We start from the raw sequence: 17628 nt of genomic DNA on the forward strand, positions 1-17628 counted from the left end.
ATTATCTGTTACCTTGCATTTTTCTGATTCCATCTAACACGCTGTATAGTAATTATGCTATACTGGTTTCTAGAGCAGATGGTCAGACCTTGCTGCTTACGTTTATATGTGCTCTTCATACATTCCCAGTCCAGCATACTGCCCAGACTCAAAGTAGCTACTTAATATACCTTTGATAAATTAAAAGAAAAAGTTTTTGATGCACAACAGCATTTGTTTTTTCCATCATAAAATTACTCTCTTGTTCCTGTAAGCATTTTACTAAAGCGTTTTTCTCTTTTGCTCTCTTAAGCCACTTGTGCAAACTGTCCTTTTCAATCTAATTTGATTAAGAGGAAATAAGTATATGCATATATTATACAACATACTTTCTTTTCTTTAGGCATACCAGGTTTCTTTTGTCTTTCTTTTCTGTTAGAGATGGCACATGGTCACATATCAATAAATAAAGTATGAAGTTAAGTAAGGATCCTGCCTCATAGAATATAATAGAAACAAGGGTGGAGAATCCTAAGAACTCTACTGTATAAACCTTGTGGTTGCACAGTTCTTTCCTACAGTTCATATTTAAGCTTTGCTATTCTTTTTTAAGATTTATTTATGCATACAGGCACTGGGGTACAAACCAGAGGTGGAGGGTGAATGGATTCACCAGAGATAGAGTGGGCAGCAGAACAGGCAGATTGACTGAAATACTCTGCCAAGATGCACAGTGGGCGAGATGGGAGACGTCTGCCATGCCATGTGGGTCACCTCCCTGGCTGGGATTGAACTCATGCTGCAGTGGCTATGGATAGCTTCATAGAGCTGTGTTTTAACCTGCTGCACCACCAGGGAAGACCATAAGCTTTGCTATTCTTAAATAACATACTAGATATGTGCCCACTTCCAGACTCTTCCAGGGTTCTATTTGTTATTAAAAAAAAAAAAAAACGGCCCTCCCTGGTGGCGCAGCGGGTTAAAGCACTGCACTGAGAAGCTGAAGCCACTTTCGCATGAGTTCGATTCCCGCCTGCCCCGGAGGTGACCACATGGCGTGGCAGACCTCTCCTGACCCGCCCACTGTTCCCCTCAGCAGTGTACTTTGATGATCTGCCTGTTCTGCTCCCCACTCTGTCTCTGGTGAAGCCTCTCACCGCCCCTGAGCCTCTGGCCTGTACCCCAGTTCTGTATGTACAAATAAATAAATCTTTAAAAAAAAAAAAAAACATTTATTTTTTAGTACTGTTTCCATTATCTATGATTTATATAGTCTTTCACCAATTACATCATTGCACCAAACTTTAAAGGGTAGAGATGTTTAATTTTTATAACTAATATGAACATAAATTACATCTCTTTTCCACTAGAATAAGTTTTCTTTTCATTAATATGATGGAATGTGATGAATGAACTTATATTTGGTATACATTTTGTCTCGAGTTATAATTGTGGATCTGTCATCTTAGATATCATAACAAGAAATGAATTGCATTGATTGTGCTGCATTTGCATCCTCAGGGTTAGGGGAATATGGCAATCTATGAAGCTAATGAAAATGAGTGCAAGTACAGATTATATAATACAATTAGTGATTTAGGAGCCTAGACTGTCCCATGAGATCTCAACTCTAGTAATCTTGTTCTGAACCTTTACTTTAATCATAATCTCAACCACCAAATGGGTTAACTAAGCTGATAACAGGGATTTTCAGGATATAGTCTGGATTATATGAGCTTTGAATAGAAATCCATGTTTTCAGCACCTTAAGCTGTATGGCAAAAGCCTCCTAGAAATTTGTTCCAAGTTATACGTTGAAGGAAAACAGTGCATTAAAGCCAGCAGAGGATCTCAGGTCAGGATATCTGGGCAAAGATTTAAAAGGTCTATAATTAGACAACAGTCTAACTACAAAAGGCCTATAATTAGACAATTGTCTAACTACAGTTTTGGTTATAAGCAGTAGATATGATAAAAATAACTGACAAACTTCAATAAGTATAGTTAATTTATAAAAGCACCAAAATGTAAGGTATAAACTCAAAGTTTAAATAGCTCTGCAAACCAATGGTAACTTAATAAGGTTTTATTTAAAAAATTATATTTTAAAACTACCTTTGGCTGTATGCCTTACAGTTGTACATAGGGGTTTATTCTAGATTTCCTTTCTTTGTTTAATCACAGGGTGTGGGTCAAATCCAATGTTGTTTGGCTTGGTAAATACAGAACAGTAAATGAAGAATCAGTCTCTCTGATGTCACCTCTTCCTTAACAACCACCTGAAAATCATTTAAGACAGTAGCTCCACCCTTCCTTTGGAGAGTCATGTGCAGAAAAACACTGAATTTTCACATAGCCATAGTTCAGTTTGATAGAGCAGTAATTGTAATTCCAGCTATTAGCTTACCTTGAAGAACTTCCATGGGGAGAACTGTCCAGGCATTTTCCAGGTAGGAAATATAAATATAGCGAGCAGTATTGCAGGCCAGGCCAATGTACAGAACCCTAAAATAACAAAAACACAAAGGAAAACAAGCTGAGTCCCCACTATGCAATACAAAACATACAAATATTACCGACACATTTTCTTTCCTGCCCAAACTATCCATCATCTACAATAGAGTAGACGGAGGGTTCAGTTAAAGGACATTTAAATTTAACCATGAATTCTTAGGAATAAGAAGGTAACTTCTAACATATCTGCTCTCAGCCTTTTCACAACCCTTGTTAATATATATAAGTGACCATCACTCATCCTGAAATTTTAATTAGCAGCAGAGACGATGCTTTTTTTTAAAGACAGTTTGGGCACACTGCCATCTGTAATGCCATTGTTGGCTTCCCTCCATGGGCCTGTGGGATAAATATGCCTGGGATTGTAGCCACTTCACTATGATGAAGGAAGGATAAAAATGAGAACATGTGACTATGTATGTGTCTGGCCTACAGATCCGAAGACACCAAGCAGTTTTACAAGGAGACTCTCAAGGTTGTCAAAAACTACCATGCAGTGATAAGTAATAGACTGTTTGGAAATTAATCACTTTTTCTCCATTAGTTCAAGTGATATAAGTTCATTTTGGAAAAATCCCTATCATATGCTTACAAACCTGACAAGTATGGATCAACTTCTTACTCTCACCCTCATAATCACTACCATCAAAATTATAAGTAAAGCAAAATGAAGAAAGCCCTAATGTGGTGCATCCAACCATGAGATTACAGTCTCTCCTTCTGAACTGGACAGGCTGGTTTGGAAGCAAATAGCAGCTGCTTTTCTGTAAGAACACAACCTGAAAGTACAGATTCTCTTTGTCATTTATTTTCATTTTCTGTTAATTTTCCTGACCTGAATGTTCTTCTTGTTTTCTAAATTCAAGTGGATGAAAACTAGAAGGTAAAAAAGAAAGAATATAATAGGATAATTTGCTATTTTATTAATCTTATTCAACTATATTTTTAGACTAAAATCGTTCCTATAAACATTATTCTCTTTTCCCAACGTTGGATCAAAAAAGGAAATGCTCTGAGGCATCCAGCTATTATTAAATGCAAAAAAGGTACAGGAGGCTTGGTGAAAGACAGAATAGATGGCTGGTGGGGAGAGGGGTTAGGGAAGGGATTTAGAAGCTCTTCAGTAAAGTAAGTTATATGTGGACATGATGTTATTTATACCTGTATGTTTTGGGGAAGAAAGCATGTATTAATCCTGGATTTAAAAAAAAAAATGTAGGACATGCTTGCTGCAGATCCATCAACCAAGGTCACTCTGCTAGGAAACAAATAAAAAAGCCCACAGGAAGTTAAAACACAAAATACACTACACAAACACACAAGTTAAATAAAGCGCTGTCTCCCTTTCAGTACTAAAGCAGCCCTGTTGAAGACCTCTACTTAGCCTAACTCAGGTCAGCACACATTTTCTCCAGAGGACCAGAGTTTAGACTTTGTAGCTCTCTTACGACTTCTTAATTTCTGCTGCATTTGATGAAGGCAACCACAGCTGACATGTAAATGAATAAACAAGGATGGTTGTGTCCCAGTAAAATTTGATTTTACTGATTAAACTTAAGTTTCATATAAGTTTTATATGTCACAAATATTACTCTTGTGATTTCTTTCAACCATTTGAAGTGAGAAGCCACTTTCAGTTCAAGGCCATACAAAAGTCTGCAGCAGAACAAAATTGGCTCCTGGGCTATAGTTTTGCCAATCCCTGACCTAGCTCATTTGCTCTTAAATTAACTTGGGCTATACATCAGACATATGGAACTGATAAAAACTACAGATATCTAAGCCCCCAGCGCTCTCGATAAAGATCCCTAGGGTTGGAACCCAGGCACCAAGCTTCTGAAATTCCCTTTTGATTCAAATACTGAGCAAGGACAGATACCAGTATTCTAGCTCATTCCAAGAAACTCCCTTTAGGACAGTCCTATAATCCCTTTATTAAAACAAATACGGTATGTCTTGCTTGTTCCATTGTCCATCCTGAAACTTTCTTTCAAGCCAGTCTGAATAATCCTGGTTACCATGACAACAATTATTGAACCCAGGCCAAAACTCCAAAGGTTCTAGTCTAAAGTAGCCTAAATCAATGAACCCAGTTTAAGAGGTAGACTCTACTATGCCTTCAAAACCTGTACTCAGGTGGAATTCAGTCATGGGAGTCTTAGGTTTGGGGACCCTTAGATTTTAGACCGCTATCTATTGATGCAAGCGAAGTGGCTATGAGCTTCATTGAAACTCTAGTTCTTTCATTCTAATCTCACAATTGATAGTGTTTTAGGTCTAGACAGGTACCTTAGAATAAAAGCAAAATAAGAAGTATCCAGAGCAAGATATTTCATTTCTCTGAGCCTCAGTTTCCCCATAAATCAAGTAGGAACCTCTGCTCTACAGGCTTATGATAATTACAACACAGGGAATCATCCAAAGTTAGCACTCAATGAAGAGTAGCCATGTTTTATTATTTTTAAAGAAGAGTATCCAAGTACGCTTTTGTTTTCTGACACTTGATCCCAGAATTCCAAAAGAGAAAGGAGCATCAGCATTCGTTCCTCCCCAACTAGTCTGGGAAACCAGTGGCTTCAAGAAATCAGCAAGGACATGAGCAGAAAGGAAAGCAGCATTTGATCTATGAAAAAGCAAGAGGTAGACATATTTATTGACTAGTTGCTGAAAAGGATTTCAGCAATTTAAGCATCTCTTTGATACCCGAGGGGGATATTTAAACTGTACATTATTCACTTATGATTTTCTCTTCCCACCTCTGCCGCGCCCGCACGGCAGGGATACGAGTCTGTGCGGGGGACGTCGAGGTTGAAGAGTCAGCACACGTAGATGGTTGCAGCAAAATGTTCTCTCTCTCTTATCCTTTCCAGCCTCCCTTTTATACCCTTAATCCCAGGATGTTGGCCTGGGGGCAGGAGGAAATTTCCCTCACATGTGCCACTGCGATCAGGGTGGATATTAATCAGTTAAGCCACTCACACAAGTGGCAAGATGTCTTCTTCCTATTATGATCTCCGGGGGTGGTTGGGGAGGCTCATCCCGGCTGGGACCCAACAACCTCCCCCAATTTTTATATATTGAAGACCTCAGAGTGTAACTGTATTTAGAGACAGAGACTTTAAAGATGTCATTGTAGTGCATGCTATCATGTGGGCGGTCCCTGATTCTATATGTCTGGTGTCCTGGTAACAGGAGACTCTAAGGGACACATAGAGACTCAGAGGGAAGACCAGCTGAAGGCAACAGAAGAAAACAGGCCAAGGAGAGGAATGCTCAGGAAAAGCAACCTGCAATACCTTGATCTTGGACTTCTAGCTTCCAGAATTGTGAGGAAATAATATTTCTTCCTTTTTTAAGCTGTCTAGTCTGTGGTGCTTCATAATGGGAGAGAGAGCAAATGAATGCATTCAGACTCGTGAACTTAAAGATTTGCTAATACAATGAAATCTAAAATATGTTTTAATAGGTCATCTGGACAATTAAAATTCTTTATTACAAAGCACATATTACTTATAATTTCACTTGGTACTGGGGTCTAGAAAGAAAGAATAGTCTGAAAATGCCTCTCATCAAGATACAAAGGTACCTATTGAACACCTGTAATGAGTGGTATCAACACTTTCCTATTTCATAATGAGAAGCTAGTAAGTATAAAAGTAGCAAGACAAAATGTCAGTTTTAGAACCCATGATAGATGTAAATGAATTATACAGTATGTTATAAAGAAGAACATAGTTGTTAAGGGGCAACTAATATGGCAGAAAACATGACACCAGGGGGTCAGAGCAAAATATAACAATAGCAGAAAAGTGTTTATGAAATTCTAATTCTATAATTAAAATTCCCCATACCAGCAGGACAAAATGCTACTTATAATAAAGCTCATGTATTTCCCCCCAGACAGACTATTTAAGATATAGATACAATTACCTGTGAGTCACTGTGCAGCTCCTAACAGGTCAGGTTAGCTATGCTTCTCTGCTTATCATGTGGCTAAATGTGCCACCAGGGCCCTTCTAAGCCACAAAGGACAGGAGTCTTACTCGGTGAACATTTATTGAGATACCGCTATTCACCAAGAGACTATGCTGGACCCAAGGGGAGTAAAAATGTCTTGCCTTCAAGGAATTCACTGTCTAGAAGGAAGACAGGCATAAGCAAATAAATGGAGTACTCAAAGAGGTGTGCACTAAGTGCCAGAGGAGCACAGAGGATGTGCTGTTCCTGGGGACTTCTGGAGACCTAGGTTAGAAGCAACTGCACTGAGAAGGCGAGAAGAGTGCAGAAAGGGCAGAGGGGAACAAAGGTTAATCATAAAGGCCTGCTGTTCACAGACAGAGAGGATCTTAAAAAGATAAGTCTTAGGACGTATGCACAGATGAAGGAACTGTACATTTGAGATCCAATCCAGAAATTAATCTTTATTCCAGAGACAACACATGGTGTGACCAGCCAAGAAAAGACCTAAACAGTATAATCCTACAATGTTCAGATCTAAGAGACAGAGGAGCAGCACCATGCAAAGAGAATACATTCTCAGCGAATAAGCAACTGACAGGAAGCATTTCACAAAGCCAGTATTGAAGAACATAAAAGTCCCTCAAAAGTGAAAAAAAAAAAAAAACACATAAAAACAAAATATCCTAGGTGAAGACTGTTTTTATCAATTAGAAGTTGCATATTTGCAGATAAGAGGCTGAAAAGGCTCTGCAATCTGTATTGCAAACCCACACATCAAGATGCATATGTTCTAATGTATAGAAGTGTTATTGAAGGCAAAGGAGAGGAAGAGAGACTGGCAACAAACCAAGATTCAGAAAGCAACATCCCCGACAGTAACAGAACATGTGGACAATTTCTTCAGCTAGACCTGGCTCTAGATTTTAGTTGTTTGCATTTCCTAATGATAAGAATTGGTCATTAATACCAGACGCGTAAGGGTATAGTCTAGTTTGCCTCATCTCTGAATCACCTTGGGTTTTCTGTAAATTGTATATAATCTCACAATTAGGTTGGTTCTGTCATCCCCAAATCATTTTAAAATTTATACCAACTTGTCAGTTTAAAGAAAAACCTTCAAATATTATCACAGCTTATTACAGATTATTGCCTATGTTAGGTAGATATCAGCTGCTAATTACAGTCAAGATTCTGGTGCTTAAGATAAGCAACCTGTATAAACAGTGCGCTCCTCTCCAAGATGAAGCTTCTTTCTATCATAATCATTGATTGCCACTGATCACCTTAGTGATGTGATACTCCCCACAGTCAGTTTAGGAAGGCAGGAAACTATCTCATGATTACAGGAACATACTATACTTAGTAAACAATTCAGAAGGTAATTAAACTCTAAGGTTTCGACCTCGAAAGAGTTCAGTTTTAGCCTGTTTCATCTCCTGTCCTACAAGACTCCAATGACGGACTGTTAATGTCCTACAGCATTTCTTTGCCCCTCTAGTGGAATAGGATTTTATTACTATGGGCAATCTCATCTTTCCTCCTCATCTTATCCTCTCCATGGCATGTCCTGCCCTTCTGTGCCCCATTCCTAGGTTTGGCTGGTTTGAAAGCATCATAAAGGGCATTCTGTGGAGTTCCCAGTCCAAGGAAGGGGCCGGAACTATCATCATGGTAGACTCCTCTAATGCCATACTAGGTAACAAAAGCAGCCAGACACAGGGGAGGAGACAAGCACAGTCAGTGACCCGGGCGACCTGCACGCTGGGCCTAATGCTTACCTGGCAGTGGCAGAGCTGATGAATACCTTTCTCTTTCTTTAAGTCATGATTTGGGGCACTGCTACCTGTGGCCGTTGAGTCCTACCCTGAAAGGCACTGTCCTTCCAAGAAATTTTCCCAAATGTAGGTAAATCGAATCTACTTTGGTCCTCTGTTAGTGCTGTTTCCATTAGAGAACCTGCCGCCCTCTACAACTATTACATACAGAAGACTGTTAGTTCCTGGAAGGCAAGAACTACGTTTTTTTCATCTTTGTACTTAAAGGAAATCTTTCTTGCTCAAAGTCTAAATGAATCTACACCAATATAATTTAATATATAATATGTAAAATAACAGGAGAGGAAAAAAGAAGCACTATTCTCATTAAAAAGGGCCCTGCCTGGTGGCGCTGGGGGTTAAAGCACAGCACTAAGAAACTAAAGCCACTTCCACATCAGTTTGATCCCCACCTGCCCTATAGGTGACCACATGGCTCAGCAGACCTCTCCTGACCCGCCCACTGCTCCCCTCAGCAGTATAGTTCCACGATCTGCCTGTTTTGCTCCCCACTCTGTCTCTGGTGAATCCTCTCACCACCTCTGCACCTCTGGCCTGTACCCCCGTTCTGTATGCACAAATAAATCTTTTTAAAAAAAAAAAAAGTTTCTCAATGGACCACTATCATTTTGGATGGGATCTACCCATTTACTGCTGAATGATTAATAAGATACCTGACCTTTTAGGACTACATACCAGTCTTTGTAACAAAAATGTTACATACATATTTCTAAACACTTCCTGTTGAGTGCAATGACATGAGTTGTTCTTTTTTTGTTAAATATTGCTAGAACAACAATTCTCCCCTGACAAATAGATTCAAATCAATCCTATACAAAAGCCCAGATTTTTATTTTTTTGTGGGCAGAGGGGGTATAACTGACAAACTGATGTTAAATTCTACTTGGAGCATTAAGGGACATACAATAGAATAAACAATTTTGAAGAAACAAAATAAAGCTGAAGCATTAACATTCCTGACCTCTAGACTCATTTAAAATGGTATTGGTGTAAAGATAATAGGACAAGGAAATAGGATGGAGAATTCAGAACTAAGCCCCCAATGGTTTTCAATAATTGTGCTACAACAATTCCATGGAGAAAGGATAATCCTTTAACAAATGGTGATGAAACAACTGGTTCTCCATATGTTAAATTGAGAACCATGCCCCAGAGATTATGCCTATAAAAGTTAATTAAAATTGACCATAAGCCTTTATGTAAAACCTTAGATAATATAAAAACATACCAAAAATATCCTGGGTTATATCATCACACGACTAAGCAACTGTAAGAGTTTCTCTTTAAATCCTAGGGCTTGAGTCTTTCTAAATATTTGAGGGTAGAAAATGTTCTAGCAAATAGAGTTTATATTCACATTAAGTGTTGGTCTTTAGGATATGCCTTGAGTTTGCTGCAATAGTATTGCCATTACTGTATGAGTCTTTCACAACACTGGTTTCTTGGTCATTGTATCATAAAACGTATGGGTGTGTTCATATTCAGGTTATATTAGTATATAAATAAATTTAAAAGGAAGCAGACACCAGGCCATACCTGATGGTTACCTGGAAGATCTGTGCTTATAAAGCCTTCATTTTGTAAGAAGTATGTTTTTTGTAGATTCTGAATTTGTATACTAAGTTAGGGAATAATATATCTTTATATGTTTAATGAGCATATAATAATAAAGATTTAAAAGGTAAAAAAATTAAACCTGTCAAATTAGGTGTGGGAAATGCAATCATAAAAATTTGAGGTTAAAATAATAAAAACAAAGAATTCTACTCTCAGATTGCTTTGTAAATATTTTTAAGTTTATGTTAAAACTAAAACTGATGGAAATCAGAGAACAAGGTGTGGCTTAACGCAGTCAGCAGATTTGGCTCTCCACCAAATGTTTTTATATTTTTATGTTTTACAGTAATAAATTATATTTCCTATGTTACGTGTCAGAAGAGTTACATATTCACGTAGGCATATACATGTGAACAGAATATCTCTGGAAGGTGCTAAAACCTCATATCACTGATGGTCTGTAGAGGGACTGTCAAAGGGGTAAGAAAGACACTTTACCGGTTACCTCTTAAGTTCCCTTTGATTTTTTCCCATGTCTACTTCCTCAGAGAATGAACACAGATCACACAGCGTAAGTAGGCACAGTAAATACGGATGCTGCATAAAGCTGAGCAGTACTTCTCCAACCTGTAGGGAATATTATCAGTTTCTACCATACCCTAAAAACAACACAGCCTCCTAGTTAATTTTCAATATTATTCCTGTCTTCTGCATCTGTTGTAAGAATGAGCATGAGTAAATCACACAGTGGCATAAAGTGTTAAGAACAGCACACAAAATGATCACCATCGCCATTATCATATTTTTTCCAGACAAAGACAGTGGTGTTCTGTAGAGATAGACTTAAGAAAGTGCTCATTTGCTTCAAGAACCACCTGGATTATAGAAGGTGCATGGAATACAATGGGAACTTTTGACTCAAGCTTCCAACAGAATCAAGATTCTATTATACAACATCTTTCCTGTTGCCTATCTGGCACAACCTCTGTCCTCCGGTCACATGGACCTAATGGGCCACTGTTCCCACCATCCTTGTGACCTGACATGCTCCTCCTCCTTCAGATATTGATTCCTTTATGTGTGCTCACAGCATCATGTGCCTGTCTTTATAATCCTTATCTCGGCTATAATCACATACTGACAGCCTAAAACTGTGTGCTCCCTGCAGTGAAGTCTGCTTCATATACTGGCTCAGTTTTATCTCCAGTGCTTGATATAGCAGACATGCAATACATATCCATGGACTAGAGACAAAACATGAATACTTCAAATAGAACATCAGGCACAAATAATTATTTAGCAAACTTTGTTCTAAGTGCCAGGAATACATATTTGGTGAACAAGACAATTATGAACTATGACTATATCAAATGTAATCATACACATATGTCTGGCTATGGTGTAAGAGTAGGTGATATGTGTGTAAAAGAATGCATTGCCTTTTAAAAGAGCCTAGAACTAGGATGATTTTAAAGAAGAAAAAAAAAGGATATGCATGTTTGACAACGTTTTTGATTAATGTTAATGACTGCGGTTAAAAATAAGTATCAAGTCATTTATGTAGACAAACACAGTTCAAAGATTAGCTGACTACAGTCTGCTTATCTGGGGTATCCTGAAGCACCACAAATGAATTTATGACACATGTGCATGAGCAGATAGTAGGGTTCTCTGGTACCCACAAGCCTATCTTGCCCAGAAAACTAAGAGTTAGCTCACAAGTCTTGAAGCTCAAAGAGCCAGTGGGATTCTTGTAACCACAGCCTAGCCAAGGGGATGATCACCTAAGAACCAGGAAGCCAGCATGCTTCTATCACCAAACAGGTATAGCTGGCAACTGTCTTTGCAGAACAGGGCCCAAGAGTCACACTGTATGCCATAAAAAACTACTCACTTAGCCAAGTATGTTTTGGGCAGTTACTAATACTTCTATTTTTTTCTTTTGTTAGAAAAAATAAGACAAAAGTGAAGTCTGCATCTTTGGTGGTCTTAAGTCATTTATTTTGCTGCCTTCAAATCTCAATGCCTTTAAGAATATAATTACGGTAACCCTCAATCTGGTCACTGTGGTGATTCTTGATTGTATTTACAGCTCTCCTTTGTTCTTTTACTTTAGCTTCTACTTTTCTTTTTAGGTTGTGTAGATCATTAGCTTAGGGGGGAAAATTCTTAAAATAGAGCCTTGATTGATGGAATCTTCCAACTACTTCCAACTACACAAGATGCCATTTTGTGGTTATTGTTTCTACCTAGGTAAAAGTCAAATGCTAGCGCACACACCGTGATTTTGATTAGAAATCTTCCATGATATGTTCTGAGGGATACATAAAGTACAAACCCTATAGGTCCAGGCAGGGATCACTGACATTCGGCAAAGCAATCAATTTGAAAAAAGGCCTTAAGAGTTGTAGCTGACCCTATAGTGAATTAGATTAGAAAACTGAACACGTTTATCAAAATTAGAGAAAACTGAACACGTTTATCAAAATTCAGGCTGAAGGAATATCATGGCCAAATCAAAAGGAGATAATGATCCCACTGTTCTTGACTTTGGCCAGACCACAGCAGGAAGTGGGTACAATTAAGTTATTACTGTCAAAAAATGAAAGGAGCCAGAATAAGGAGGGGGAAGAAAAAAGAGAGTCTGGGATAAGATGTTCTGAGAAAAATCCCCAAGGGAACTAGAAAAGCAAAGCTGTAGGAGGGACACCCGAAAGTGTGAAGGGCTGTTCTGCTGAAGAGGGAGTGGGCTGTGTTAGCCCAAAGTCAGAACTGCAAGCAGTCGGTGCAATCAATTTGTTTATTTGCAAAAAAGAAACTAAGGGAATGCAGCCTTCTCTTTTCAGCTGGAAAGATGTGAGCCTGGACTTGCTAGGCCTACAAACGAAGCCAACCCACCAGGAGGCAGAGCTGGTAGCTGGAGAGAGTTGGGTTCTGATAGCATCATTTAAGATGTGGTTAAAGATACACGTAAGACCTTGCTAGTTAACCAATACCTTTCCTGTTTGCCTTAAGCCACTTTGGGCAAGAGCGTCTGCCATTTCAGGTGAACAAGCCCTTTGTCATAAAAGATCTTAGCTACCCTATGAGGCGACAAGTTCCACATCACAAATGACCAAAGGCAGATTAGGGAAAAGGGAACCTAAACTGGGTGGCTCCTAGGCCACTCTCACTGTACTAGTTTGCTGGGGCTAACACCACAAATACCACAGACTGGGTAGCTTGAACAACAGAATTTATTTTCTTAAAGATCTGGAGGCCAGAAGTCTGAAACTGAAGTGTTGGTTGGCAGGGTTAGTTTTTTGTTTTTTTTTTTTTAATAATAATATAGTAGTTTATTTTTACATCATTTTGTACATTTTTTTTTTTCATCTCAATTGTAATCCCTGTGGGTTTCCCATCACCAAGTCACCCATGTGCCATCACCATAGTCCCGTAGGATTAGTTTTTTCTAAAGTCTCTCCCCTTAACTTTCTCCAGGGTCTCTATTTGGTCTTCTGTGTATGGGCACACACGTCTGTGCCTGCCTGAATGTGAGAGTCCCACTCTCCTCTTTTCACAAGAACACCAGTCATACTGGGTTAGCCTGCACTCTCATGACCTCATTTTAACTAATCACTTTTTGAAAGACCTCATCTCCAAATCAGCCACAAGAACCCAACATCTGAATTGGGGGTAGGGACACAATTCAGTTCACAAAAATGACCACCGAGGTGATGGCTTCTAACTCCAATATAAAGCTAAATTTAGTAAAGGAAATTTAGTAAAGGATGCCAGTGTTTTCCTCAAGCGGAACTCAATCCATGGACTAGCAATAAAGTATGCGATTTCAGTGACAGCTTCCCTGGGATTCTAAAGGCAGAGAGAGGCTGTGCCCTTAAAGGAGGTTTATTAGCATTTTACACAACCCAATATAGCTGTATTTACCCATTTGGTTATCTAAGGGATTGCTATTTACCTTTCTAGTGGCTGATGTAAAATAAAAGGCTCTGACAAACAGAGCTAATTAGCGCGTTTTCACAGCAGGTGGGGCACCCTCTACCATCAGTGGGAGTGGTGGAATCCATGGCACAGACATCCTGAAGGTGGATTTTTCTTAGGAACTGTCACAAGTGGCCATTTGAAAAGTTCAAGTAAGCATGTGAAACACTAAGTGTGTAAGCTTCCATTAAATGCAAATATTTAATCAAGAACAGCTAAGTCTTCTGGAAATGTCTAGGGCTTAGGTTTCTAACTTCCACTCATGTGAACTGACTTTGCAGAAAAAAAAAAAAATTCTTTATACTGATCCCAGTGACTGCTACTGTGAATCACACCCTCATCACTGGTCTGATAATCTGTTGTCACAGCAAGGCCTGCCTGGGTTGGCACAAGTATCTTTGCACATCTCTAACTTAGACAAAAACCATTCAAAGTCTGAGTCCCTGGGTGCATGGGGTATGGGCTTTAATGTATGGTTTTTCACATACAACTAAAAAAACAACAAAGCAGAAGGCTAGATCACAAGCGAGAACTACAAGAAACCACTGCATCAAGTTCAACTGTTCTATTTTAATTTTTTTGAAGATGTATTTTATTTACTTATGCATAAAAGAACTGGGTTGTAGGCCAGAGGTGTGAGTGAGGTGTGTGTGAGAGGATTCACCAGAGACAGAGTGGGGAGCAGAACAAGAGGATCTACTGAAATACAGCTGAGGACAGCTACAGTGAGGCAGGAGAGGTCTGCTGCACCGTGAGGTTTAGCTCCTTGGCCAGGGATCGAACTCCTGTTACAGTGGCTGGTGATAGCTTGATAGTGTGAGGCCACTAGGGAGGCCTAACTCCTCTATTTTATAGAAACAAGGAAATAGAAAGGTTTGAGGAGAATGGAGTCGAAAAGGCGATTGGCCAGTGGAAGGTCAAGGTCCCCTCCCTCTTAACCTTAATAACCGGCAGTGATCTTTTGGAGCATAATATCAGTGTGTAATGTTCCTGCTCCAGGGCCCAGTGGCTAACTAAACCTAGACAAGGGCTTAAAACAACTGTGGGTTGGACCAGTGAAGACAGGAGTTGGCCCCATCAGCGTTATGGCTGTGTCTTTAGATTAGGGAAGTTGGGTGTATGTTTGCGTTGGCTTTAGAAAACAAAACAGGTAATACTTTAATGTTGATGAATCATTAGGAGGGACTGGAAAAGAGCAAAGTAGGAGAGCAAATGTCACTCTGCAGCTGCCCAGTATCCTGGATTACAAAAGAAAAGTTGACTGAGAAGCAAAGTTTGTGTTATGAGATGAAATGGACCAAAAGACTATTTCTGTTGCTGTAGCCCCAGAAACCTCAAGTGTCAGTGTTGAGGCCAACACAGGGTGAGCCAGGATTTCTGCCCCACCGGCAAGAGAGACAAGGGCTATGCCAAGAAGGCAGACCTTGAAACAAAATAATCCAAAGTTATAAGGCCTGGGTAAGGCTTAGAAACTAGGGGAGAGAAGGAGAGGAAGTACAGGCGTGCCCCTGAGGCAGGGTGTGTCCCACCATAGTCTTCATCAGCCTGTAAGTCTCCAGACAATTTCAGGTTTAATTCAATGTGTTCCTCCCTTACAATGCCGAAACCCTTCTCCGAAGTGAAAATTAAGGGACAGCTTTTTCAAGGAAAACGTAGTATAAATAAAATTACCATAAGCTGTTGTTCCAACTTGTTGCCTAGCCAATTTTTCTGACTAAATATTTTACTTCTTTTAAAATGGGGACTGCTAACCAAGCTATTTGCTCAAGCTATTTGTGTCCTCACTTTGTGACATTAGGGAAAAAAGAGCATGCTTCAGTGGTTTTTTTGAGACATCTACTTGTTTAGGCCTCTCATGGTGTCACTCTGAAGCAAGACATAAACTGGTTCCAGGAAATACAACACAATTAATTCTCCATCACAAAATATTCTTAAGCCTGAAGATACAATAAGCAATAAACAACAGACCAACATTTCAGTAAGATCAACTTGGAATAAATCTTGGAGACAACCCTGATCGATTTCCTTCAGTCCTTTTTCTTCCCCTAATATTTCCCTTTTGATCTTATGGCTTTAGCTGTCCCAAATCTGTGTCCGCAAATCTGAAGTTCCTGTACACTTTCGGTTTATAACAATCAGCAGTGCTAGACATTCCTACCTAGATGTTCCAGACTTCAAAGTAAAGCACACCAAATCAAATTGCATCCCCCTCAGTTCTATTTTCTATCAGATGAAAGTTGAAAACATGGGGATCTCTCCCTCAATTCCCACATCCAAATCATTCTGCCAATTTTACTTTCCAAATCCACCCCTACCCTCAATTTCTGTTCCTACTGCTGAAGTTCAGGTCTGTATCACCTCCTGGACTATTTTAAGAACATTTCCCCTGAAGCAGGGAGGGCCAGGAGAGGTCTGCCATGCCATGTGGTCACCTCCGGGGTGGGGACTGAACTCATGCTGAAGTGGCTTTAGCTTCCTAGTGCTGTTCTTTAGCCCGCTGTGCCACCAGGGAGGGCCGTCCTTCCTTTCTTTTAAGGTTCACTAATCTTTGTTTTTTTATCAAGAATTGTGTGGTTCAATTTTCATTCTTTTCCTTCACTGTGATGACTACCATCAGAAGACCTCCTAGCAGTTAAGGATTATGTATGAGTCAGGAACTAATCAGGGAAACAGGCACTGATCTGTCCTAATCCAAAGATGAAGGAAAAATGGAGAAGTCAGAGTCTTGTAAAAGAAGCACGGGCAGCCAGGCTCTCCAAGGCGGAGTTAGAGGGGAGGGAGGGCCATACTACTCATCCACGCATGTAGAACCATAGATGAGATGCAGCAGCTATCAGAGGTGCTCCCTGAGTGGACACAGTGGCCTCTGAGATGAGAGAGGGTAACAATCTGGGGGGCAGGGCAGAGAACTGATGAAAGTTCTGCTCTTGTCGTCAGCTCTGTACTGACCAACACACATGCATTTGAAGACCTGTCCACCAAAGACAAAGAATCACCTCCAAGGGATACAGAGAACAATCTTCAAGGCTCACACAAGAGCTGCATGAGATAGAAGAAGAGAAAGCTATATCCAGAGTGTTTTTTGTTTTTTTTTTCCCTTCCAACTCCATCTTCTCCACCTGTACCTCTCTTGCCTTGGTGGTTACCAACCTTGGCTGAATACACCCCTAGAGAGCCTGGTCTAATTGGTCTGAGGGCATAGGAGTTTCCTCATGCTCTTCAGGTGATTGTAACAGGTGAGAACCATCACAGTAACTGAACCTGCCAGAAGGTTAGATGCCAAGATCCAGGAAACACAGCCTGGAGAATTCACCACCCTACCATGTGGGGTAAGGAGGGATCTGGAAATCAGAAGATTCACTAGCATCAAATATGGCACAAAGAGGTGGGGAGAAGGAAAAGCAAAAATAAAATGTAACAAGATCTTCCCTAAATCCTGCAGTGGCCAGTTCAAAGTCAGCTTTCTCTGGTAAGCCTTCCTGACCATCCAACTGCAGAGCTTCCTCAGTCTTAGGATAGTGGCTGTTACTCCTCCAGTCAAAGAGGGCTTCTCATGCCCTGCCTCCTCTGTGTCTTCAGCTGTAGCCTAGCATCCTGCTGTCTGTTCTGTGTCTTCCTGCAGCGCCTCCCCAGGAAAGCCCATGGGTTCCTCTTCTAGCTATCTGCGTCACATATTTCGTTCCCCAACTGACTGGCTAACTCTTTCAGATGCTGACTACTTTTATGTCATAGTTACTGACTAGTAATGTTAATATAACACTCCTGAATAAAATTTACACAGCAAAACTTACCTGGATGTGAG

At 39.9% G+C, this 17628-nt stretch overlaps 1 protein-coding gene across 2 annotated transcripts in view; it reads right to left on the reverse strand.

Annotated features, from left to right (window-relative positions):
- Positions 1-17628, reverse strand: part of MFSD6 (major facilitator superfamily domain containing 6) — a 55317-nt gene that overhangs the window by 15162 nt on the left and 22527 nt on the right. For both annotated transcript variants that reach the window (XM_004674437.2, XM_012727782.1), the window contains exon 3: positions 2387-2484. In XM_004674437.2, the coding sequence (XP_004674494.1) occupies positions 2387-2484 (98 nt within the window). The remainder of the gene's footprint in view (positions 1-2386; positions 2485-17628) is intronic.

The sequence above is a fragment of the Condylura cristata genome, unplaced genomic scaffold, assembly GCF_000260355.1.
Source record: "Condylura cristata isolate star-nosed mole 26May11 unplaced genomic scaffold, ConCri1.0 scaffold00002, whole genome shotgun sequence".
NCBI classification, from domain to species: domain Eukaryota; kingdom Metazoa; phylum Chordata; class Mammalia; order Eulipotyphla; family Talpidae; genus Condylura; species Condylura cristata.